The sequence below is a fragment of the Phaseolus vulgaris genome, chromosome 3, assembly GCF_051622355.1.
Source record: "Phaseolus vulgaris cultivar YP4 chromosome 3, ASM5162235v1, whole genome shotgun sequence".
NCBI classification, from domain to species: domain Eukaryota; kingdom Viridiplantae; phylum Streptophyta; class Magnoliopsida; order Fabales; family Fabaceae; genus Phaseolus; species Phaseolus vulgaris.
In genome coordinates, this window is record NC_143500.1 from 52633100 (window position 1) to 52658740 (window position 25641).

The 25641-nt window shown below is 32.6% G+C and overlaps 3 protein-coding genes across 6 annotated transcripts; 2 read left to right on the forward strand and 1 right to left on the reverse strand.

Moving 5' to 3' along the window:
- Nucleotides 1-660: 660 nt before the first annotated feature.
- LOC137808564 (Gut esterase (DUF1350)) lies at nt 661-6067 on the reverse strand. Its single transcript, XM_068609735.2, has 10 exons — nt 5789-6067; nt 4767-4836; nt 4193-4317; nt 3830-3938; nt 3674-3737; nt 3531-3586; nt 3295-3402; nt 2078-2227; nt 1320-1490; nt 661-1246 (listed from the first exon to the last, which is right to left on the reverse strand). The coding sequence occupies exons 1-10, from the start codon at nt 6001-6003 to the stop codon at nt 1013-1015; spliced, it is 1302 nt and encodes a 433-aa protein (XP_068465836.2). The 5' UTR covers nt 6004-6067; the 3' UTR covers nt 661-1012.
- A 1518-nt stretch (nt 6068-7585) lies between these two features.
- On the forward strand, nt 7586-15013 carry LOC137808565 (bZIP transcription factor 16). Its single transcript, XM_068609736.2, has 13 exons — nt 7586-7869; nt 8438-8548; nt 8631-8690; nt 8776-8850; nt 9008-9097; nt 9201-9260; nt 9407-9585; nt 10378-10432; nt 13458-13500; nt 13605-13891; nt 13963-14040; nt 14123-14248; nt 14495-15013. Exons 2-13 carry the CDS (start codon nt 8480-8482, stop codon nt 14624-14626), a joined length of 1254 nt encoding a protein of 417 aa, XP_068465837.2. The 5' UTR covers nt 7586-7869; nt 8438-8479; the 3' UTR covers nt 14627-15013.
- Nucleotides 15014-17092: 2079 nt separating this feature from the next.
- On the forward strand, nt 17093-24262 carry LOC137808560 (plastidal glycolate/glycerate translocator 1, chloroplastic). 4 transcript variants are annotated; one of them, XM_068609730.2, is made up of 11 exons: nt 17093-17204; nt 17467-17592; nt 17954-18051; nt 18126-18405; nt 18480-18795; nt 19324-19585; nt 19774-19889; nt 22171-22280; nt 23090-23267; nt 23469-23598; nt 23912-24262. In XM_068609730.2, the coding sequence occupies exons 4-11, from the start codon at nt 18127-18129 to the stop codon at nt 24060-24062; spliced, it is 1542 nt and encodes a 513-aa protein (XP_068465831.2). In that variant the 5' UTR covers nt 17093-17204; nt 17467-17592; nt 17954-18051; nt 18126; the 3' UTR covers nt 24063-24262. The 4 variants fall into 4 exon arrangements, with proteins under 4 accessions (XP_068465831.2, XP_090155956.1, XP_068465832.2 ...); XM_090299830.1 differs by having other exon boundaries at nt 17571-17592; XM_068609731.2 differs by lacking the exon at nt 17467-17592 and having other exon boundaries at nt 17102-17204.
- The last annotated feature ends 1379 nt before the right edge of the window (nt 24263-25641 follow it).

Below are 25641 nucleotides of genomic sequence, written 5' to 3' on the forward strand. Positions count from 1 at the left end.
TAATTTACTTTTATAACTTTTTGTTTAAATTTGAATATATTATAAACAGTGAATTTTATCATATTTAACATTTTTTCTTTTTTTACAATACTTTATTTTGACATTGTAAATTAGAAAAACAGTTTACGGACACTTATAATTTACTCTTGATACGATTACTATAATTTCGAATGAATGTAATATAATTTGTTAATATATCATAAATAATGATTTTTTACCCCAAAAACAAAAATAATAAAATTATTATATGGCATTTATATTTTTAAAATTACTATTACAATATATTAAAATTATATGTAACAAAAAAAGTAATAATCATCACTCTTATTTTCCATCTTACTACCTTTATGCAAAATCATGAATCAACACTTTATTCTGCTATTTATGTTATGCATGTGTATTGTCCATTGTGTATCCTTGTTTATGCTTCAATATTTATCTACAAAGTTACATTGGTGAATGTAATGTAAAACTCACAAAAAAAAATAAAAAAAATAAAATAAAATAAAATAAAATAAAATATATATATATATATATACTCTTACTTTCATAATGGATCATTACAGTTCAAAAAGACCGTTCGAGTTTCACTTAAAATGTCTAATTCACACAATAAAGTTTTCAATTCAAACATTGTGCACAGAAAAAAAGATAAACTAGTGGAAGAGTTAGTCCAATCATGTATAACTGATTTGAAGAATATTGTTCCCCATAAAGGATACCTATAATCCTAGAGAAAAAGAAACATATTAACCACCACCCTCAGCACTCACAACACCCTATTGTGTCTTAAATTAAGACAAACAGCTATTTTGTGATAATTAAAGATATGATTTTTACAGCAGAGGGAGATTGGCAGAGTTCTGTTTGCTTACTTGTATTGTATGGATTCACATGATTGGTATTCTCAGAGATAGGATGAAAGAAGTGTCAGTGCCAATATTGATTTTACTATACATTTCTACACCACATGTCTTTACATTCGCTGCTATAAGCAGATAAAATGGTGACCTTATGGCCTAAGAAGCTTAGGTCCTGCATTAGAGGCTATCCAGGATGCGATCACATCCACAAGCATATCCATGTCCTTTGATACTTCTGCACGTAGGACTCTGGAATCCATGCCTAGCGAGTTCCCCACTTCTTTGGCAACTGTCTCCCATGGAGTTCCTACAGTAAGATTGGACAAAAGTTCGCTGCCGCGATTAACTGCATCGGCCATCGCTGGCGGAACATCTGGTAGGGCCTGCAAGGTGGATAATAGAAATTATGGATAATAACGTCTTTGGGAGAAATGAAGTTATTTTTGCTAGACATACCTGTTGTAATGGAAGTCCGTGATCTCCAGCCAACTTGCGTATTGACATGTCAAGCACAGAGCTAATGGCTGATTCTGAACTAAGCACCTGAGCTAGAGTTGAAGTCTCATCTATTAAATCATCCTTGAATTTTATCAGAAGATTTCTGGATATGCCATAGTATGACTTTATCTGAAGAATTAGAAAACATTTGATGAGGAAATTAAATGCAAACCAAGAAGAAACTCAAACAAAAAATTAAGAAAAGTTGCTGCACTGAGAAATTACAAGAAATTTCAATAAACAGGTTTGGTTCTGGACCCTAATTTTAGTGTGCTACACCTACACACTTATTATCAGTGATAAAATTGAATTGGAATTGAATGACTATTTTTACATGAGCATCAAATTGTTTGCCAATACCTTCATACAAGCTCAGGTTTGCATGATATAACATCCCCCTCCCCCTTTTATCATAAATAACATGTTATATGTGAATAACTGTAGCCTGTAGGATTGTGCAATAAATATAAAGAACCTAGATCCTAAAATGGCATTCAGTTAAATTTGTCTTCTAAAGGGTGACTACCTAAACTATGAAATGAATACGATCTATAAATTCTGCAACCTAAGAATTTGATGCAGTTAAGAAAACAGTTGCAATACTAATATTAATTAGAAATAATATTACGCAAGAGGAGTATTCTAACTCTAACTCTATTCTAAACAAAAGTATACACTCATTGCTGAAAATATTAGAAATCTGAGATGTCACGTACAAGTCGACGTGTCTCCTCAGGCTTTGGAGAAAATTCTTCTCTTCCCTTAACCAAATCCATGTACAAGGGAGGGAGCTGCTCAACTAAAGGAAGAACTTGCTTCATAATGGGTGGGCTAACGTTTCCCAGTTGTTTAAAAGTCATCTCTGCCTGCAATTATCTAAGATTAGTCATCCAAAAAGTAAAACGAATACTGTGCAAAGGATTTCTTGTGGTGCTTGAAAACAATAAATCTATCCAAAAAATCTTCCATACTAGATATAACAGCAATGAGTATCAGAGCAGAGCAAGGAATGCAGAAAAACAGGGGACATTAAAGCAAAATCCTTAAGGTATGGCCAAATAAAAGAGACCACTCAGTTTGTTTTTGCAAAATTGTAGTTGACTACTCGCTAACAGTAACAACCTCCCAAGCCATGAAACATTGTTAAATTCTACAATGCAATCACTGCGATGCAGAAGTTGCACTTAAGGGAAATTACAGAAAGCTCTCTCAAGACTTGGTCTCATATGGCACTTGACTCCCTTAGTTTTTAATATTATATAGCAACAACCTCCCTTTAGATATCCTAAAATTCATCTTTTAATTCATTGATGAAACTCTTCAGTTGAATTTCCCAATTTCCCACATCTCCCTTTCAAAAATATTTTGTGAAAAAGCAAATGTGAGAGATGTAATAATGTTTCATGGCAAGAAATAAATATTTAATTTCCTAAAAAGCCTTTTTTATTTGAAGTTGCTGATTTGTCTTTCACATAAACTAAGAACATCTTGAGTGGGGTGTCAAAGAGTTTCACTAAAAAACACATAAGAGCGCATTTGGGTGAACAGAGTAAAGCACTTATTCAATGAACTCTTGTTAAATTAAACCTTATTCATAAGCTAAACTATGAAATTTTTATAAGGTAATAAGCCACTTCTATGAGTCTAAATAATAAGATTTTTTAGATGCTTATCAATTTTAACCAATTATACAATGAAAAAAATAGACCAGAAAATGATAGAAGTTAGAATTTGTCTATATTGGCCAAGACCGTCTTACTATTTTTTTTTCAAAGTCCTAAGGGAAGGTTGGTGTAATAATATGGCACTAATTTGTAAAGGAACCAAATTCTATTTGACCGACCACAACTGATGATGTTGATATTTCTACTATAAAATATTAACAGATATCTTCCTCCATTTCGAAGTAAGATAGTTATACAGCAATACTGACCCCAACTCGTAGAGTTGGTGAAGAAAAAATCTCTGATAGAAGCGGACCAAAGGTTTGTGCCATTGGGACGAGCACTGGAGAGAACAAAGGAACAGCTGAACTTGCTTCCTGCAGAGGTGAAGTAAAATTTAGTCAATCATCATCAACTACAGAGAAAATTCTTACATACGAAATACTGAGAAAATATCTCTTCAGCCAAGGCAGATTATATATAAGTTACTTGCTGAATGGCATACCTTGTTATTAAATGCCATGAGAACATTTCCAGATCTTTGCACTGCATATCTTGATCCTGATAAAACAATCAATTTATTGATTATCCGTAAATCAAATCAATTTAATCTGTACTATCAAGTTTAGCAGAAGAACTTTAAAATACCAATCAGAAGGTGGACCACTGATCCCAAAGAATGACCAACACCAAAAATAGGAAGGTCTTGGATCTGAATAAATGAGTGTCATTTAACATTTTCATTTAAAAAATAAAATTGACAACAGAAAGAAACTAGCCCTTAGATCACAAGTTGAAACTTACTGTTTCTTGCAGTCTGCGATAACACCTATCAAATTTGAACTGTACTTCATCTGCAATGAGGAAGTGATCAAACCCACTAGCATATGGAGTTGCAATGATCAATATACCCCTAGCAACAGAAAGGGTTTTACAGTCAGTTTTTTCCATTGGCAGATCCTAATTTATGAGTCTCAAAATGATCCAGATGTTTAGAACAAAACAACCAAAAGGATATACACTAACATAAATTCAAGCATTTAGAGGGAAAAACTAAATAAAAACTTTCACACAGAACACTACTAGTATGTAACCATTACACTTCATAAACAAATTCTGAGACAAGAATGTAACTCAGGATTTTGGGAACACAACAGAGGGACTTACTTTTCCGATAGACGCTCAAGAAACCATCGGTAGGTAAGCTGAGGGGCAGCTCCAACAAATATACCTCCGATAAAATGTACTACGAAATTGGGTCTGGAGCTTTTCGGTTCAAGAATCCAAGCTCCCTGACATTATAAAATGAGTATGACAATGAGTTCAAAACAAAGGGTCCGTGTAACTGTTCTTTCCAATGCGCATCTGTGAAACAAAAACCACATTGCTGCTTTTGGTATTTTAGAAAAACTTCTAAATATAAAGTCACTCACGCTCAAAGATGATAGTAGAATAAAAACTCCTTAACTATTCCAGGAACCGTTTTAAGAACTAAGATTCCTCCCATGTATATTAATGATATAACTTTCTTCTCTAAGTTGCATTCAGCAACTTCGTCTCTAAAAATAAATAGAGAATAATCTTTATCAAATCGATCAGAAAAGGGTTAGCCTTGTTCAAAATAACTTAAGCTAATACCAAATATACTACAGACCAACAGATTGTCAAACATGAATAAATTTTGTACTGTATGATGAAGAATATGAAAAAACCTGCCATTATCATACAATAGAGTATATACCTCAACTTCCCTCCAGTCTCCGGAACCCCACCAGCCATCCTGTGATTGTCTAACAGAATCTGTAAGTAATCTGCTAAAAAAGAGAATATCATGAGTACGCTTACAAACTGCAGTTTTTCATACCTAAATTGACAGTTTAAAGGTTTTTAGGGCTGTTTACTTAGGTTTTTGCCTAAACAGACTGTATTCAGGCCAAATATTTTAAGATTGAAACAAAAAATGTGACTTTTATAAACTAAAAGTGAAAAAAAAAATGAAAAATAAGAGTAGATCCTTAATTTGAGAAAAAAAAATATGGTTTAATCTTGTGTTTTCACTTTTAATTACAGAAATATCATTTTTCACTTATTTCCAATTTTCCAAAAGATTTCTGCAGGAAATAGTGAATTAATTTTATTTTATTGTTTCATATAAGAACTTTTGAAGTTAGGAAAAGGGTAAAAAAAAAGTTATATTTTTACTATTAAGAGTAAAAGCATAACATTTTCTCAAAAACAAACATTCCTTAGTTTTTTGTTTTTGTACATAAAGGTATCCTCTATCACTTAAACTTTTTTTCTATACATAAACTAAAAATTGATTAGACATATATGATTTAATCTCAACAACTTAGTAAAAACTTATTAAATCACTCATCTAAAAAGTTATCAATTATCATCACCACTCCCTTACATGTTCTTAATTCTTAATTAGGGTCATTATTATATATAAAGCCAGACTAAATTAAAATTAACAATATGAATATGTTACACAAACAATAAGAATGTATAAGGTATCAGAAACAGAATCTACATAGACCAAATGAATAACATTTTACATGTACTAAGGAGACTGATTTAATAATAACAGAAACCAAATTGAAATTTAGTTGTTAAATTATATCAGTTTAACCATAAATGAAACCCTGATGGGTATATAACACTGAATCTAAGGCATCATATAACAAAATTGAACTTCTTCCATCAGGTAGCATACAGAAAAAAAACAGAAAAAAGCTAATTTTGAGGTAAACGGGGAAGAACCTCTCGATTTGTGAGTAAACTTGAATAGCTTCCGATTGGGGACGTTGTTGTTGGTTGTTGTCATCGTTCAAATTACTAGAGGAGCAAAAGATTGTGGTGGTGGTGCCAAAACTACGCCTATAATGAAGAGAGGACTTTGCGTTTAATCTGTGGGAATGTGCAGTGTAGAAATTGAGTTTGAAACTGTAGGTGGGTGCACAGAGCGAGGTAGCCATACCAATGCTTTTCGATTGCGTTTAGCTGCGTTTCGTCTCTTCCAACTGTTACTGTTATTTCTGAATTGAATCAAACTTTATGTGTTCGGGTCGGATTTCAGACAACCCGGTCAACGTAAACCCACCCAGTTCAACTGGGTTAAATTTTATTTATCGGATTCAATTCAAATTACGTTGAATCTCACATAATTTTCAAATTTAATTAACTTATTTATTTATTAATTTTCATAAGTATGATGGAGGCATGTGTGTTCACATTATAATTTTATTATTATATAATTTTATAATTTTATCTAATCAACGTTATTTTTTTTCAATAACACGTGATTTTGATTCATACATGATTACGTTGAATAAGTGAGGTGGTGTTGTGCTAGCACGCCACGTGTTCAGTTAATAATACAAAGTCAGAAAAGTAATGTTAATTGAAGTTAGATACTGAAATTGCTCTTCCACTTTAATAATTTTTTTTTTAAACATGAGTTTGATTTTGTAGGTGAATTTGTACCTACAAAATATTAATGTGTTTTTTATTTATTTTATTTAAACACAACTTTATATTTCAGTCAAAGCTTTGAAAATATCTTTGTTTCCTTCAATTATTTTTCTTAAAAAATTTCATAAACATTCTTCTTTCTTAACTAAGTGTTGCTCGAATTAGATTTTCTTTGTCATTTTGTGTTTGATCATTAAATTTCTAAGTTTTTATTTAATAGCTTTGAAAAACATAAGTATATTTAGGGTTAACATATATGTGCATAATTATTATCTTGAGAAAGATAACTCATATAGTTAGATAATTTGAGTTTTTATAAATATTTTTTTCAAACTCATAATTTTTTGTGTTCTCTCTAACTAGTGTACTACATGGTTACTACCATTGACAATAACCACATGGTTCTTCAATTCTCATTAACAAATAATGTAATTTAATACTTATTTAATTATTAATTTAAGATTTCGTCTCTAATTTTATTTTCAAAATTTTAAAAATTCACAATTTCAGTTTAGTTATATGTTTGAGAAGGAAAAAAATTCTTTAAAACTATTAATATATGTTTGGTTAATGTTTTTCTTTTCAATTGAACAAGTTTGAAATGATCAACTACCACACACAAAACAAAATAACATTCATTTAGTCTTCTTTCTCTTCTTTCAAACCACACATGATCCTTCATCATCTTCTTGAAGAATTTTCAAAATTGAGGTGTATAACCAAAAGTGCAACTTAACATTTTTAATATAAAGTAATAAGATTTTTTTATTTATTTAATAGATAATATTCTATACAATTAAACATTATAATTAATAAAAAAATAATTTTAATTGCATACCAAGTTTTATTATGCATAGAATTTTAGATAAAAATAAGTGTAGGATAATCATGGTTAAAATTAACACATTTAATAAATATATATATAAATGTAAATCTTATTTTATAATTGAGTTAAATTAAATTTCACTTTCAAAATATAATATGAATCATTTTAAATTTATTTTAAGATAGTAGTAGATTAAAGTTCACTTTTAATAATAATTAATAAAAAGTAAATTTTAACTAGAATTTTAGATAAAAATAAGTGTACCATTGTTGGAATTAGGAAGAGGCCACATCGTAAAGAGTACATTTTGGTTCTTTCCGAAATCGAAGCAGTAACGAAATCTCCGCCACCGGACAACCACATCGCACCACCTTCCCATCGCCGTCAACAACACACCGCCACCCGCTATCAAACCTCAACCTAAACCCAAACCAAACCAACCCTAATTCTTCCTCATTCTTCAATTCTTGCCACAAGATTGCTTTCATCGTTTCCCAAACAAATTGCCCCCAAAAAGTTTTTCAAGGGCCTCCATGTATATGAGGTCTTCTCTATATTTCTTCTGCTTTAGCTTTGCCAATTACATTTGTTCTGAGCTGGAACTTGTTGTTGATACCTCTCTTCCTCCACAATTTTAATTGTTCACGGGGCTGGGGTTCATTTTCACGTGTGTCTTTTATTTCTGTCTCTTTTATTTCGTACAAAAATTGAAGTATTTGATTATTTTTGCCGAGTCAATTTAGGCGGAGACTAATGTGGTAATGTTATATTGTTATGACACTGATGAACGGGACCTACCCCAGTACTATGCTGGTTTGGGGGAAATATAGAAGAGAAATTAAAAAAAATGGATTGTGGGTTATGTCGGCAATGTTTGTTGTGGGCAAAGGGAGTAAATGCATTAGTTGATTTCCTGTCGATATAACCAATTCGTGAAGTATATAATATAATACTGGAATTTTGTAGAACAGTTTAACCAAGAAACGGGTTCAAGAAGTGTTTTGTTTCACTTGCATAACTTTTTTGTTATGGAACTAGTTGTTTGTTTCGCAGGAGAGTGGTATCTGTGTCCATTTGGCTGCCTTGTGTTATAAGTTTTATTCTTGGTGCAGAATGGTTTAGTGTATATTATTGGGAGATACATATATTAAAGCATGGGTAGCAGTGACATGGACAAAACCCCTAAAGAGAAGGAGTCTAAGACACCTCCAGCTACGTCACAGGTCTATCAGGGATCTTTTGTTTTGTCTATATTGGCAGTTAAGTGTTTAAATGATGCCAGAAATATTTTATTGTCTTCTCCAGGAGCAGTCTCCACCAACAACTGGCATGGCGACTATTAATCCTGACTGGTCTAACTTTCAGGTTTTGAATGACAAAACCTTAATTTGCATACTGTGTTTTATTTTTGTGAAGCTTGGATTTTGACCCTCAATTCCTTATGGTACAGACATATTCTCCCATGCCTCCACACGGTTTCTTGGCGTCAAGTCCCCAAGCCCACCCATATATGTGGGGTGTCCAGGTATTTATGGCATACACAATGATTGGTCTATCTCATTGGTACAATAATTTAGAACACTGTATCCTCTGAGTTTGTCTTTAGAAATCTGAAGGGATTTGCAAAACTTAATGTTGCCAATCCTTCGATGTTGTTAACATTATGATATATTTACTTGCAGCATATTATGCCTCCCTATGGCACCCCAGCACATCCCTATGTAGCAATGTATCCCCATGGTGGCATTTATGCCCATCCATCCATTCCTCCGGTATTATTTATATAAGGCTTTCTTGTGGAGATTATTTTGTAATTAGTCATCATAATTTAGAATTCATTAACCAATATTTGCATGTTTCTACCAATTTCTTTAGGGGTCTTATCCTTTCAGTCCTTTTGCCATGGCTTCTCCAAATGGTATTGCAGATACATCGGTGAGTTATTTTAGTGTTCTTCTTTTTCTTTTTTTTTTTCTGCTGTGCTCTCACTTTGTCTTTCTTTTGTCACTTCCTGTCATTTCTCCTTCCAGTGCGCCAGTTGTCTTTATCTATGTAAAAGTAACCTACAAGTTGACATGCAGGGAAATAACCCAGGCAGCATTGAAGTTGGTGCTAAACCTCCCGAGGTGAAGGAAAAATTACCGGTCAAAAGATCAAAAGGAAGTGCTAGTGGGGGTAGTTTGAATATGTGGATTACAGGAAAAAATAATGATCTTGGTAAAACAACCGGAGAATCTGCTAATGGGATTCATTCCAAAAGGTAAAATTTGGTTATAGATCAATAGTTGTTGAATTAAGGCCGCTGTTATTTGAATCAAAGTAAGCTCATATTTTAGAAAACATGGATTATCTATAATATATAAAACTAATACAAATTTAACATAAAATAAAATACATATTAAATCCAGTGAGATAGTCTTACAAATTGAGCATGGGTCACTGTAGACATAATAAAATGTTACAATTTATTTATAGATATTTTTTTTATCTTTACCAGTTTAATTTTTTTTTAAATAAAGTAAAAATATTATCATATGAAACCGGGAAGTATTTGAAGTGTTTGACATGAATAATTGTCTGACACAAGTACAACTAAATCCAGCTACTATTTGGAATTGTCCGAGCTTTTTCTTATTTTTTATCCCTTCCAGTGTTCAACCAAATTGTTGTTTCTTGATATGTTATAGTTATGGAGATCATTCTAGGCCATTCAAATAAATATAGTAATTTGGTTTGACTTTCTTTAGCTGTATCAGTATGCAGGTGTTTAATACAGCTTGAAAGCTTTTGTATGGAATTTCTTGATGTTTTTTTACTTTTAGAGACTAGAGGAACATTTGATATTTAATATGCCTGTAAAGTTCCCAGTATTAATATTTTTTAGATTTTTAATAGTTGGGGCTTTATTTGTCTTGTCTACTGCAGTAAATATATTGGTAGGGTAGGGTTGGCAATGTATGGTTTATCACTTTATATTAGTCCCTTGATTGGTTTTATATTTGCAATTGCATACTGGCTATACTTATACTGATGCAAAAATTTGGATTTGCAGTGGCGATAGTGCAAGTGACGGAACTAGTGAAGGAAGTGATGAGAATTCCCAGAATGTAAGTTCTATGCCACTTGTCAAAATTTATCTATTCAAGAAGTGACAGCCTTAAATCCGTGTTGACTCTTGGAAGCTTGTTTAGAAAATTGATATCTGAATGAGTGATATTTATCTAAACCTCTTTGTAGACTACCAAAATATAATTCTGTAATATTTTACTTTACTGGCATCAGTAATTGGCATGATATAATTCTAAAAAATAACTCTGTCCTAGGGGGTGTAAACACAACTTCTTAAAACTTTGGTATGTAAGAAAATACTTCTTAAAAAAACATTACAGTTGCAAGTTTATGATTGAAAAAATAAGAAAGGTTATGCGGTTTTAGTAAAATTTTGTTACAAAACAGCATAAAGAATTTATGAATGTTCACATTGTTATTACCTAAAGCCAAATTTTAAGACAGATTATGTTAATAATTTTAACTTTCTAATGTGTTTGTACATTGGGTGATGAAGATGGCATGGGTCTTGGTTGTATAACTCCTATTGCCCTATTTTCAGTTGCTATGGAATGTCATATTTAGCACAATGGATAAGTTGAATCTTAAAGTTAAATATTTTCAGAACATGAAACATGCATTTTTTTCCTCATTACATTATCAATAGAGATCTTGATTTAGCTTTCAAAAATTAAAATAAAGTATTTTATCCTTATTGTACTAGTTGTTTATGATAAACTGTTAGGGCTTGTAATTTCACTTTGTTAAACTAGCTTACCAATGTCTACAGAACAGCAAAATTCTTATCCCATTAGATTAGGTGAAGTTGGTTATATAGATCACACAACACCATTTGTATTGATCACACAAAGCTATTTGGCTTGGTTAAAGACCGTGTAATCTACTCTCCTCACTAATGCTTCCAGTGAACTATGTTAGCATCCAAAACATCTTAACCAATTTTTTGTCATCTTTTCCTCAATTTGTGCTACATCAATATCTTGTTGTATACTACCATTTTGTATCCTATCCTTTCTTGCATGATCACAAATTAATTTATGCTACTCCCACCTTTTTCTCTTATTATGCCTCTTAGAATTTGGGTTTGGACCTTACTCAAGCCCACAAAATTGGCTTGTATGGTGAGAGTTATCTCCTCAACTTATGTACATTATATACTTTAATGCGATTACGTCACTAGTATATGTGGTATCTTTAACACATCCTTTCACGTTGAGGATTAGACTTCACAAGCATGAAGTTTATAGGATTGGACATATGAGGGTGCTCTAATAGACCCAACAGGGCATATCACTAGTTGATGCGATATTTCTAACAATCCCTTTATAGCCTAATATTCAGTAGTATAGAATATAGTTTGACAAATAGCAATATAATAGAACACGCCTTTGTACTTGGTCGATGCTTTGTGAACCTTAGGTTTTATTCTGCTTGCCTCTTGCTAAAATTGCAATGCGTATACTCTGTTTTATTCCTACTCAAGTGAAAACTCTATTTACATAGGCTGTTTACAAATCTTAAGTTGAAATTTAATTGTTTTCCATAATCAAAACTAAGGATCCACACAAAAAGAAAATGCAATTAGGGTAAGAACATTCAAGACTAAATTAAGCAAATAATGACGCAAGAGTGTGCCTTGATATAATTATTAGGAAGTGGGTTTAAGCCTAACTCACCCTCACAAAACCAACTTGTAAGGTGAGGATTGTCTTCACTTATATACTGTAAATTGAACTTATTTCTAGTCTATGTGAGATTTCCAACACACCCGTTGCATGCCAAGGCATGCATATCTCGTGTGTGGGACTAGATATTCATGGGTAGTCCGATAGTCTAATAGACCCTATGATAGACTATGAAATCATATTAGGAAGTGAGTTTAAGCCTAACTTATCCTCACAAAATCGGCTTGTAAGGTGAGGATTGCCCCCATTAATATAATGTAAATTGAACTTATCTCTAATCGATGTGAAATCTCAACATCCCCTTCACGATGAGGCATGTACATCTCGTGTGTGATGATACTAGATATTCGTGGATGGTTTGATAGCGGGTGACACGATACCATCAAACCTCGCTAGGATAGGTTCTTATACCATATTAAAAAGTAGGTTTAAGACTAATTCATCCTCACAAAACCGGCTTGTAGGGTTTGGATTGCTCCCATTCATACCCTATAAATTGGCCCTATCTATAATCGATGTGTGATCTCCAATAATATCCTCGGAAAATTCCTAGTCTTGCTTCCTAGAGTTGTTAAACTAGTCGTTACCACATCATACATGAACACTGTCTTTTCTATAGTTTCTCGTAACACTACTCTTGGCACTCAATCATATAACCTTTTTCCAAGTCAATAATAAAACACAAGTCTTTCATTTTGCTTTCGTAAATTCCCTTCAACTCCTGTAAAATATAATTCACTTTTGTATTAGACCCCTTCCTGACATTAAACCAAATTGATTATCTGCAATACTTATCTTTTCCTATAATCTATGGTTTATACTTGTTCTCATAATTACACAGTATGACAGATAAATTTATATTACTGTAGTTAACACAATTATGAATATCTTCCTTGTTTAAGACTTATATATAGAAGTGTTCTTCCTCTGCTTATTTGGTATCTCATACCCACAACCTCTTGATTCCCCCAAAGACTGATCATGGCCACAATTAGTTGTGGTGCGGTGGATTAACTTCATATGCTAACCAGAAAAAAGAAGAAAAAGCTTCATATATTAATAGGGTTTTCAAATAAAATGCAATTACCATTAAACTGACCAATGGGATATATGAATTGATGTATGTTTCAGAGCTTTACGGTAAATGTGCTTCAGGCATTTCTGGTAAATCTTATTCCTAAAAAGCTTTACCCATACTCATACATAGTGTTAGCATGTTCATGTTTGAAAAATAAGGATCTTCCTTCTATAGCGTCTTAAAAAAGGTTTCAATTGATTTTTAGAAATGTAATCTATTGTAGAGGCTGCCTTTTTTTTTGTGTTTTGTGCTTCCACTGCCTGGAAGAGTTCTTGGTATTTATTGCAATGAGTTTTGTAGGACTCTCAATTGAAATCCGGGGAGAGGCAGGACTCTTTTGAAGGTATGACAAGGTTATGTTTGGAAATATTTTCTAGTTGTGTTGCTTTGTGTATACTAATAGTGTATCCATGTTACGGCTGAAATACATTTTTTGCTATATTACAGATGAACCATCTCAAAATGGAAGTTCGGCACATGCTCCTCAAAATGGGGTACATAGTAGACCTCAGACAGTTGTTAACCAAACTATGCCTATACCTATATCTACTGCAAGTGCTCCTGGAGCAGTTCCTGGTCCCACTACTAATTTAAATATTGGAATGGATTACTGGGGCACGCCAACTTCATCCGCCATTCCTGCACTGCATGGAAAGGTCTCTTCTACTGCAGTTGCTGGAGGAATGATTACTGCTGGGTCAAGAGATGGTGTTCAGTCCCAAATTTGGCTACAGGTTGTTGCATTATTGGGTATTACTTCTCTGAACGTTTGTTTTAATCTTCATCCTTTTTGGTTAACTTTTAGGACGAAAGAGAGCTTAAAAGACAAAGGCGGAAGCAGTCTAATAGGGAATCTGCACGCAGATCCAGGTTACGGAAACAGGTGACAGAGTATACCTTTTTTCATTTTTCAGGTTGCAAGTCATAATTGTCAAATTTAACCCTTTTGTGTCCACTGCTCTCAGGCTGAATGCGATGAACTAGCTCAGCGTGCTGACGTTTTGAAAGAAGAAAATGCCACTCTCCGAGCAGAAGTAAGCAGGATCAGGAGTGAGTTCGAGCAGCTACGTTCAGAGAATGCTTCCCTCAAGGTGATTTTTATATCTTAAAATGCTTTGATACCTGTTTTTTTGTCTATTATTCTAATGGGCAAAGCACTGTTGCCCGTACCAAGTTATACCTATTGTGACACTCGTATTTGAACCCATATTTGAGAGAAGGAAAAGGCCTAAATGACTAATATGACCATTCTAATTTTCAATTCCACTCTTGCGACCATACAAAATTTATGCACACTGAGTCTTCTATCTGATATACATGATATAATGGTGCTGCAGGAGAGACTTGGGGAGATACCCGGTGTTGCTACGCCTGGGAACGAGGATGTTAGGTCTGGCCAGAATGATCAGCATGTTAGTAATGACACTCAACAAAGTCGTCAGAAAGAGGCTGTGCAGGGTGTTCATTAGGATCTTGCTCCCTGCTGCATGTTGCTTTTTTAGGAAGATAACCTAACCAAGTAGCAACAGCAAGCTCTTGTTTTTGGATAGCTTTCGGTTCAAATTGTATTGAAGGCGATCATATGTAGTTTTAGGATCTATTTGTCATATGATCCCTCATTCCTAATTTGTCATGTTTTTTATGGCAAAAAACTTGTATTGTAGGTAGGGTTTGAATACTTCTTGGTCATACCTTCTCTGCTACTTCAAAAGTTATAGCAGTATGAAGCATGATTAGTGAAACTAATTATTGTCCATTATATGGATTGCGGGGCTTCTGAGCAAATAATCAATCAGGAATATATGTCAAGGAAATGGAATGCAAGTTCAGTCATAAGAAAGTTTCAAGTTTGAGTATACCTTTGTCACCATCATTGATTTTTATATGAATTATATTGCTTTAGAATTGTGAATGCATAATCTCTTATTTGATAAGTTCTGAGGTTAGTCTGTTAAATGGTGATTGTTCATTGTCATAATATTGGTTATCTGAATCGATTTAGATTTATTTTGAATTGTGAATTGAGTCTATTATAAACGAAAAAAAGTTATGAGAAAAAATAAATTAAATATTATATATAAAAGTGAAATTAAATGGTTAAAGTGTTTAACTTATAAAAGCAAAAAACAAAACATGAATTTTCTATTTTCAAATCCTATATCCTGATTTTATACCTTCATGGATAATTTTTTAGATCAATATTACTTTGTTTATTCTCTATCTTCAATATGATATTTTTTCAGCTCATTCTTATCATCTCTTTTTATTTCTCAATCTATATCTACAATTTCATTAATTTAATTTTCATGTGTTATTCTACTAACTTCTTTTTTTTCAATCGTAGTGGTTAAATTTCTTAAAGAAATGAAAAACACTTTATGAGCATGATAATATTTATGATTAACTTAATTATACAAGTTTGAAAATTTGACAAATACTTATCTTCATTTTCTTGTTTGGATCCAGCTCTTCAACAATAAAAGATTTCTCAGTATCCATGAAACATTTAATATTTTTTTAATAATTTACCCATTATTTGATTCAATATCAAATAAAGAAATAGGATTATAAATAACCCATTTCTCCTTTTTAACATTTTGCATAATCTCAAGTTGAATATGATACTTAACAAAAACAACATTTAATCTTTAATCTTTGTTTGCTTAAGGAATTTTTTTTAGTATGTTGATCAAATAATTTCTTTCGTATCTTTTCAGTGTTATATTTCTTACAAAATCATGAAAATTAATTAGAAATTTACTAGGTTGTTTCTTATCCTTAATGACTATTCCATGTTTCTTTAGAAAATCCCTTGACTAATTCTATCCATGATATTTTTTCATTGGTATCATGTAAATCATATAAAACTTTACTATCTTCCAATGGAATTTTGTAATAATAAAACCTAATAAAAAATGAGTATTAAAAATCATTATTAAACTGTAATGCAATCTTAAAAAAATTTAAAAATATGATATTATAGTTATGTACTTAAGATTAAGATAGTAAGGAATAACATGTAGAGCATTATGTGATTGAAAATTCTAAAATGTATTAATAATTATATTTCACATATTTTTATACCACCAATCTTGATTCCTAAAATATGTAGCTATTTATTCTTTAACTTCATTTATAGCTTTGAAGACATATGACATACATTTTAAATCTCAATTTACAAGTGTCACTAACTTCGTAACTAGACATCATGCTTAGTGAGTGTGCTTAATCATTGTGTCCCTTTATTGTACGCAATAGGAAAAAAATAAAATCTAATAGTTGTTCGTGTGATGTATGTTGCAGTTGGCGACCGAACCACGTTAAATCTTGTGTCATTTATTTCCCTTCAGTTGATTCATGATTGTGTGTTGCTTCCCCGTGTATTTTTTTCCATCAAGCATTTGCAAAACCTAGATTATTGCTTGAGTTGATTATTTTTCTTTGTAATGATTTTTATATAAATTTACGACCATGTATGCCTATAAATAAATGAAACTTGTCTTTTTTTTTTAGCATTTGTAATGATATTATACAAGTTAACCAATGTTTTCAAAAATTAAATTAAGGTTACAAGTTGTAGAAAGAGAACAAAATAATTTTTTTTTATCTCTAACATCTTTCCTACTTCTACGAAATTATAAGCACTAACTTCTTCTACCATGAAATCTAACGTCATTCATCACTTGATATGAATAGATTTTAAATGAGAATAATTTTTGAAAATATTAAAACTATAAAAATAATAAGATTATATATATTTTAATATAACAAAAATGTAAATACATATTAAAAAAAAAAAACACGTATAACTAGTTATAAATAATAAATATTATTGTATGGTAAAATATATGTATGTCTGAATTTTTAATTTGAAAATATTAATATTTTAATTTTTATAAGTTCAGTACAAGTATAATTGAAAATATTTGATTATTATAAAGATTAGTAAAACAAAGAAAAAATATAAAGTTCACTTCTTCTTCTCCGTGGTGCTATTCTCCACCATTTTTCTTTCTTTTTTCTGCTTCCATCGCACGCTAACCCTGGGTATGTATTTTTATCCTCCTTGCTTTCACTTCTGCTTTATCACCGTTTCAATATGTAGGCAACAATGTCGCTCCAATCGAACAAGTAGTTGAAGCTTCATCAATTGTGCGCAACTGTTGCAAAATCGTGTGATTCAGTTTTTCATTCATACTACAATTCAAGATTCAAAACTATTCATCATTATGCATAGCAGAGGAAGTTTTTCTTTCTTTTAACTCAAATCTTACAATTCTTACTATTGTAATGCTCATAACCACACCAGAATGAACTGCAAATGAAGATGGATGTATATACACTGTAGTAGTATTCTCTCTATGTTTGTACTGAACAATGGGATAATTAGTACAGTATTTTCTGTGTATGCAGGAATCAAAGGTGGAAGAACAAGGTAGGTTTATATCGAATAAAATTAAAGCTATGTTTTCACAAGTTTCTTTTAATAATTTTATTTTTAATTATGTGTATGAAAAAGATTATTTTATTTTATTTTTTTCGTATGGTAGAACTTAAAGAAACTTCTTTATTTTTTTCGTAATATATGTGAATCTTCAATTATAAAACTTTTATGTTGAAAATTTTGTGTTTATAGAACAGTGCTTCGTCTCTATCATGTAAAAAGCTATATAACAAAAATGACTTCTATGTAAAGAGAAAAACAAATCAAAATTATGTTTAGCATTACAGAACTTTTACAAATCTGCCATAATGGTAAAGAAACTGTGATTTTGATCTTAGGAGTGAATTTTCAGGTTTTCACAGTTTGAATAGGATGAAGCTTTGATGGTTGTGCACTCTCGTCTCATCCCACCCATTCAACACTACTTCTTTCTGTCCATACATTTTTTCTGTAAGTTTCTCTCTCTGTGTGTGAAGTGTCACAAAAATGTGAACTCTTTCTTTCTCTCATCGTTCAAGTTGCAGGATGTCCACCTCTATGCCAGTTCCCATGGCCACCACAGTGTCACACTCTTTACCCTTTTCACTTCCCAAACTCAAGCCACCCTCTCTCTCCCCTTCACTCTTCCGCCGCACCTTTTTCCTCAATTCAACTCTCAACACCCTTTCCAACCGCAACATTCCCTTCACCACTTTCTCACCAACGCTCTCTAACCCAACCCGCAAAACCAGACACGTGCCGGCGAAATTCTCCCAAGCCGACACCGGAAGCACCTCCAACTCCTCCTCCTCGCTCACCAACACCGTGAGTGCCTGTTCTTTCCACGTGTCACTCTTTCATTCAACGGAAACCATTTCAGCTTGTGTTTTGCTTGTTAGGTTCTGGGTGTTCTTCATTTGGTGGTGTCCCTGGGCCTTATTCTGGCGGCGGACATGTTTCTGAAGAAAGCGTTCGTGGCCGCGGCGATCAAATTCCCCAGCGCCTTGTTTGGGATGTTCTGCATATTCTCGGTTCTGATTACTCTCGACGCCACCGTGCCCTCTGCGGCTACGGCATTGACGAACTTCTTTGAGCCGGCGCTTTTGTTCATTCAGAGATGGCTTCCGCTGTTCTATGTTCCCTCTCTCGTTGTTCTGCCCCTTGCCGTCAAAGATGTTCCCGCTGCCTCTGCCCTCAAAATTGGCCTTATTTTAGGTCAAAGCTTCTTTCTTTTGTTTCTCACTGAATTGCTTCTCAAATTGGCCTTTTCTGAATTGCTTCTCTGTCCATAACTTTATTTTGTCATTTTAATTTAACTTGAAAGATAACTTTCACACTAATCAGGACTATTTGGTTATTAATTTATAATATTAGTGATTAATTTAAATTTGTTACACATTCAGGACTAAATCAATTTTTTCATTCTTTACCAGATTAGTCATTCTGGTTTAGTGCACGTAGCTATTTATGATTGAACTACTGTTTTATTTGGTCTTCAGTTTGGAACGTTTAGTTCCTCAAGTTACCCTTAATAACCTATCTGTTTTTTGGGACCAATTTGATTATTTAGAGTTAATTATTAGATACTCTCAGCATTCTTCATAAACTTCTTATGGCATTTTAAATTAGCAAGGATCAAGTCTGCCCTCTCCGTCTTTTCTTTTCAAATTCTGTATCTTTTGTATTATGATGAGCCTATGCTGATTAGTGTTCAAAATTACTGATATTTGTATTGTTGTTCAGTTGGAGGATGGCTAGCTACTCTTTGTGTTGCTGGTTACACGGCTATAGCAGTAAGAACAGCTGTGAAAACAGAATTGGTGGAAGCTGAGCCTATGGGAAAACCGTCTCCATTTTCTGTCTTTGAAGTGTGGACGTGGACTGCTGTTCTCATTATATCTTTTGTTTCTGCATTGTTTTACCCTACAGTTTTGGGTACAAGTGCCAGAACATGCCTTCCGTTTTTGCTTGCAGCCACTGTGTTAGGCTACATGGTTGGCTCTGGGTAAATATTTTCCTTTCACTTCTGTAGACCATTGCTTTTTCCCTCGTGCAAGGTTTCTCCCTAAAAGACATTAAAAGAAGAGAGTATTCCTATATCCATGATAATGCTATTAAAATTTTCTGCTATCTGTTATTTTTAATATTTTATCTTTTCTAAAATTTCACTAATTCTTGCTATTCTTTTTCCAGGTTGCCAGCGAATGTGAAGAAGGTCTTCCATCCTATAATTTGCTGTGCATTATCAGCTGATCTGACAGCATTCGCTTTTGGGTATTTTTCCAAGTCAGGGCTTGAACCTGTGCTAGGTATGCTTAGAAGATAACTATTAGTTACTATATTATGTAGGTTTCTCAGAATTTTGGCTCCCATTTGCTAATTTCAACTAGGAAAAGAAACTTGAGTTTAAATTACTAGTTTGGAACTTATTCTGACTGTACAGTTTACATACTTATCATTTATGATAAGCATTTGAAGTCTGCTGGAAAGTTGAGTAATAAGTAGCGAACTGTTTACTGTTCAAATCAAGATGGTAAACCTTTAGTAGGACAATGAGGTATCGAATGACTTTCTGCTAATATAAAGTTAAACTGCAGCTAAGCTCAACTGATTTGGTTGGATATACAGCCTCATAATTATGATAATGTAAAGTCATAATGTAAAGTTATGTCACTAAAGGCTTTCAGTTTAATGTAGCAGAGTGTGATGAAAATTTATCAAAAGATACTATTATGTAGTTGCCTAAATTTGTGATGAATTGTTTCTTATTATGTTTAAATACGAAGAGTCCATAAAAAAAGTGATTTAAGATGTCATATTATTGGAGTGCTTGGATCACTCTAGTCGACATGATATATGTTGTAATAGACATAATGAAAATAACTTCAGAGGAAATAGAATGATTTTTTGTGTGTAGACATACTCTTCAATATGCTTTTTCTAAAGCAGCACCGAGTTTACTTGGGGTCTGTGAGCCACAGATTCATTTAAAGGTCATTAGTCCTAATTCATGGATTCATATCTTAATTCTTTGACCCAAAATTTCTTGAGATAATCATAACTTCTGTTAATCCTACCATTGTTTGATTGACATCCTCAATATAATACGAGTGCCTTGTTTGCTTACTACTAGGCAAGTTTTTGCTTGGAGGGAATTATTATTCTGTAAATCCCTACTACCCTAATGTCATGCAGTAGATGAAAAAAAAGTTCTCATTTATTTCTTCCCCAAGCTAATTGTTGCTTTACTCTTTATATATCACTTATAGATCATGGCTAATGGAAGATTGTTTGGTAATGGAAACAGAGAAAACAGTTATTTTCAATGTTTCCTGTTCAAATTTTTTAAAACATAGATTGAATACAAGGTGACATTTTTGTAATTAAAAAGTGAAAACAGAAAATGAAAATAAGAAATAAAAGCCCAAGTGCCTTCTTAGGAGTTGTTCAGTTTGAATTTTTAAATTTTTTCACTTTTAAATAAAAAAGGTCATCTTATTTTTATTCAAATTCTTTCATTTTGAATGTTCTGTTTTAAAAAATTTGTGTAGGACTATAGGAAATGATGATTGCAAAAATTATGAGAAAATAATAAAAAATTGATTTCATTGTTTCCTATACAAAATTTTTGAACGTAGGAAGCAAAATGGAAACAAGATGGCATTTTGTAATTAAAAAAGATAATAAAATAAATAACATTACTCCCAAGCTTCAAAGCAGTATGCACTGTACTGAATCCTAATCTCATCTGGACTTCGCTTGTCACTTTGAAGTTTCTAAAGCATTTATTTAAAACCATGCATCAACTGAACATAGTGAAAGGTTCTTCCAGTAGGAGAACCTACCATTAATTAATTGGATTTCGCTTCCATGTTATGCTCTTCATTTGCAGAAAATTTTCTATTCTAAGAATGATCACGCCTAATCAATGATCATCTTATGCGATTTGGCTGGGGTTAGCTGGCATGATTTTGGACATAAGTGACATTTGGAAAATTTAAAAATGTTCTCATGCAGTAAAAGTATTCTAATTTAAAGGCTTTTTAAGGTGGTTGAATTAATCATTTCAAAGGTTGAAAATACAAAATATGAAGAGTCTCTGTATCTGTTTAGGCTAAGACATAATAGTTTACTTTAATTCCTTGTTTATGCAATAATTATCATTAAGAGCCGTCCCTATTACAGCCTAACAATATATGGATAACCAACAATATGCACCCTAGTGCCCGAACTAAAAGCTCCCATCTTCTGCATCTAGCACCCTCAGCACTATATCTATATATTATGATAAAAGTTGTGTTCATGGTGCTTCTTGGATGTAGCGCTGAAACCATTAGAGACAAAAACCTCTTTTCAACTCAATAGGGAATGATCTTTGTTCAAGAATAATTAGGAATTATGATGGTTCAAATGTCTAGTTTCACGGAGAGTACGCCTGGCATTTGATTTCAAATCATTTTTTCCTTTTATTTGTCATACAATATGGTTCTTCGCTCTGGTCCACTGTTCCTATGCAGTTCTTTTATTTATGCTATTTCAGCATGATATATCTATACTTTGTTTCTATTGATTATTCTGTCTACATCATAGGATATTACCTTACAAAGGCATCCTCTAATCCTGGAGCTGGTGATATTTTAATGGGATTTTTGGGATCTGTCATTCTCTCATTTTCCTTCTCTATGTTCAAGCAAAGAAAGGTAACCATCTAAGTTTCCCAGTAAATAAATCGTACACTGATATAAAAAAATTAAGCAGATGAATACAGTGTGTATACTGTGAAATGCTTACGGTATTTTACAATGTTTGACAAATTGCAATCATACTTATACCTGGGCTATGTTTGATATGTTATTTCTGAGTAGCTAATCATAGGTAATAGTTCAACAAGTGAGAGGTACTTGATGCCAATTTTATTTGCACATTTAACCCTTGCCAACCTCCTCAAGATTGAAAGTGTGGATTGGTGGTTTCATTTTGAATAATTTGACTTGCATTCATTAGACTTGAGTAAAAGTACATAATAAATATTGTATTATCATATTGGGGTGATGTTAAGCCATCAGGGATGGGCTAATGAAGAGGGTTCGGTAGTTTGCAAAAGGTTACAAGTACCCATGGTAAATCCTCCCCAAGGATGTCTAGATGCTAGCTTTTTTCTGTTTTTTGTCTGGATATGTAATTTAACATGGTTATACTACTAGAAGCCTACCTATTATCTTTTTTTTTTCCTTTTCAATTTCTTTCTAAAGTAGCTAAGACCCGTGAAAGGTGAATGGAATAGTCATTGGCTTATATGGAGTTTGATTTTATGTGAATATATGAATTCAATAGAGCTACGAGCTAAGAACATATCATATACCCTTGTACACATAATGTTTCACTTGGCAGTCATTAGCATGATTTATATCCAAATACCATATTTGCTTTGCAACATTGTTTTGGCATCTCAAACATGTGATAGATGAATCATTTTATCATTGATTACTGTTTTTTCCGTCATTTTCAGCTTGTGAAAAGACATGCAGCTGAGATTTTCACCTCTGTCATCATCTCAACAGTATTCTCACTGTATTCAACTGCCTTAGTTGGACGTCTTGTTCAATTAGAACCATCTTTAACTGTGTCCATTCTGCCCAGATGTATCACAGTGGCATTGGCCCTCAGCATTGTATCCTTGTTTGACGGTAAATATTATGCCCAAACTGTAATCATTTATCTCCATATTCTTGTCTACTCTAGAACTTGATCGGAGTTGTGGAGCAAATCCTGAAATCATGCAGTCTTAATTTGTTTAAAGAATACATTCACAGTGAAAGCGACACTAAAAAATTATAAATTGTTTGTTTTACACAGTTCTATCTTTGAAAATTTCCCTCTGTTTTCAGGTGCCAATTCATCTCTTACAGCAGCTGTGGTTGTTTTAACTGGTCTGGTTGGTGCAAATTTTGTGCAAGCAACACTGGATAAACTCAGCTTTCGGGATCCAATTGCTCGGGGAATAGCAACTGCTTCTAGGTATATTCTGTGATCAATAGATAATTCACTTAACCGAAGTCTCATTTTCTCTGCATTTCACACTTCCATTACCACCGCAAGTTACAGGTCACCAACATTCTTCTTTCAGTTCTGTACTCTAATGAGTAGGGTGGGGACTTTTTATGATTCCCATTGTTGGGTTAAACTGATTGTGAAGAAACAATTGCTTATTTTCGCCACCTTCACGAGGGAGTTTTTGAAAGCCTGTCTATATGAAACTTGCAATAATTGTAGGAGAACACTTTCTTAGTGCATGGTTATTTACATGTTCTTGACTAAATATTTTTCACAGTGCCCATGGGCTTGGAACAGCAGCTTTGTCTGCCAAGGAACCCGAGGCTCTCCCATTTTGTGCCATTGCTTATGCTCTGAATGGTATATTTGGATCTATACTTTGTTCCATTCCAGCTGTCAGACAAAGCTTGCTAGCAATTGTTGGCTGAAATTGTCATTTACATCATCCCCTGCTGCTATTCATTCCTTTCAATGCCATAATAACCCGCAGTGCTTATCTGATAGATGCACAAAAATGTATAGGCAAAATTATAAACCATGTATTCAGTAACTCTATTATGTCAATTGTATAGATAACAATAATCCATTTATTTATTATTTATTTATATTCTATGTCGGCAGTTATCTATGTTGGACTTCATATTTTTATTGAGAGTTCTAAATTTCAATGAAAAATTCTATAATAGGGCATGTAGAATGAATATACTCAACTTTCAGAATTAGAAATTCAACTTAAATTAATTAATTAAATTAACAATTTGAGTTTAATTTAATGTCAAATTCTCATAGTCACAATGATAACATTTTTAAACATTAGAAAATTATTATAATGTTTGTAAAGATAAAATTAGCAGAGAATTGTTGTTATCCTATAAGTAAGGTTAATTGTGATGTCAAGTTTAACACGATAATTTTTATTAAAAAAAAAACTAGTAAATTTAAGCTTAATTTTATAAACTTTACTATTCTTAATTTCAATGAAGTATCTTGTAACATTTTAAAAAATTTAAGTTTTAAAAAAAATCATCACTAGTTATTGTACAATAGTTCATAATAAATAAACATTTTATGTGAAAATAAGATAGGTTCTCGAACGGGGTTGAGGTCTAGAAAACTATTGAGACTCTTCTCATTTCTTAGTCGGTTGGTCGGTATATACTTCAACTCCTCTCCTTGCAAGTTTCTTCTTTTTCTCTGCTTGTTCCACCTCTCGGTCTTCTCATAACCCATATTCGGATGACCTGCAGAAGACACCCTGACACTCAAGTCAGTTTTAATATTCGATGCTCGGTAATTAGAACATTGTATGATAACGTATTTGATTCTTGAAATTTGTGCTATTTATATTATTTTAGTGAAACTTTTTTATTTGGTCATATAAGAGAGTTTGAGTCATGTTTATGAGTATATTACCTAGTTCTTGATTGCTTATTAATTTCACTAACTCTCTTTAAGCATAAATGGATCGAAGTGTCGATCGATCAATTAATGAAGATCGAGACATGGTATGGATCATACTGCTATCATCGATATTACATACATATCTCTAATTAGCTCATTAATTATATAATAAAGTATGAGGAGGACACATCTTATATATCTTATTAATAAAATAGCATAACTATTTGAAGAACAAAAACATGGTGAATAATTAAGGATGACACATGCATGGGATCCTTAACACGTGTTCATATATAATTTCGATTTGGCCGAGGTGCCAGAACGTTGCATGAGTTGGAAGCAAAATGAATGAGCTGTTCTTTTCATTCTTCATGGTCACAACAATACTGTATTATACTATTATAGGACCTCATTCTCCTTTTCTTTCTCCTTTTCTTCTGCTTATATATAACATTTCATTGCTTTCTTCTCTAAGTCTTCCATTACCATCTTTCTTGCTTCTTCAACTCTTCTAGGTTTGCTTCATTCTTTCTTTTTGCCATTATCTTCTTCTTCTTGCTGTGTTATATATATGTTTCTTAAATGCTTTTCACAAGTTAGTGGCCG

Coding starts and splice junctions, on each gene's coding strand:
- LOC137808564 (XM_068609735.2), bottom strand. CDS start 6,003: ATGGCTACCTCGCTCTGTGCACCCACCTACAGTTTCAAACTCAATTTC. Junction 3,403..3,530: donor TCATGGCATTTAATAACAAG/GTATGCCATTCA, acceptor TCACCTCTGCAG/GAAGCAAGTTCAGCTGTTCC. Junction 2,228..3,294: donor CACCAACTCTACGAGTTGGG/GTCAGTATTGCT, acceptor AGATAATTGCAG/GCAGAGATGACTTTTAAACA.
- LOC137808565 (XM_068609736.2), top strand. CDS start 8,480: ATGGGTAGCAGTGACATGGACAAAACCCCTAAAGAGAAGGAGTCTAAG. Junction 13,501..13,604: donor GAGGCAGGACTCTTTTGAAG/GTATGACAAGGT, acceptor GCTATATTACAG/ATGAACCATCTCAAAATGGA. Junction 14,041..14,122: donor GATCCAGGTTACGGAAACAG/GTGACAGAGTAT, acceptor CACTGCTCTCAG/GCTGAATGCGATGAACTAGC.
- LOC137808560 (XM_068609730.2), top strand. CDS start 18,127: ATGTCCACCTCTATGCCAGTTCCCATGGCCACCACAGTGTCACACTCT. Junction 19,586..19,773: donor GGCTACATGGTTGGCTCTGG/GTAAATATTTTC, acceptor TTCTTTTTCCAG/GTTGCCAGCGAATGTGAAGA. Junction 23,599..23,911: donor GGAATAGCAACTGCTTCTAG/GTATATTCTGTG, acceptor TATTTTTCACAG/TGCCCATGGGCTTGGAACAG.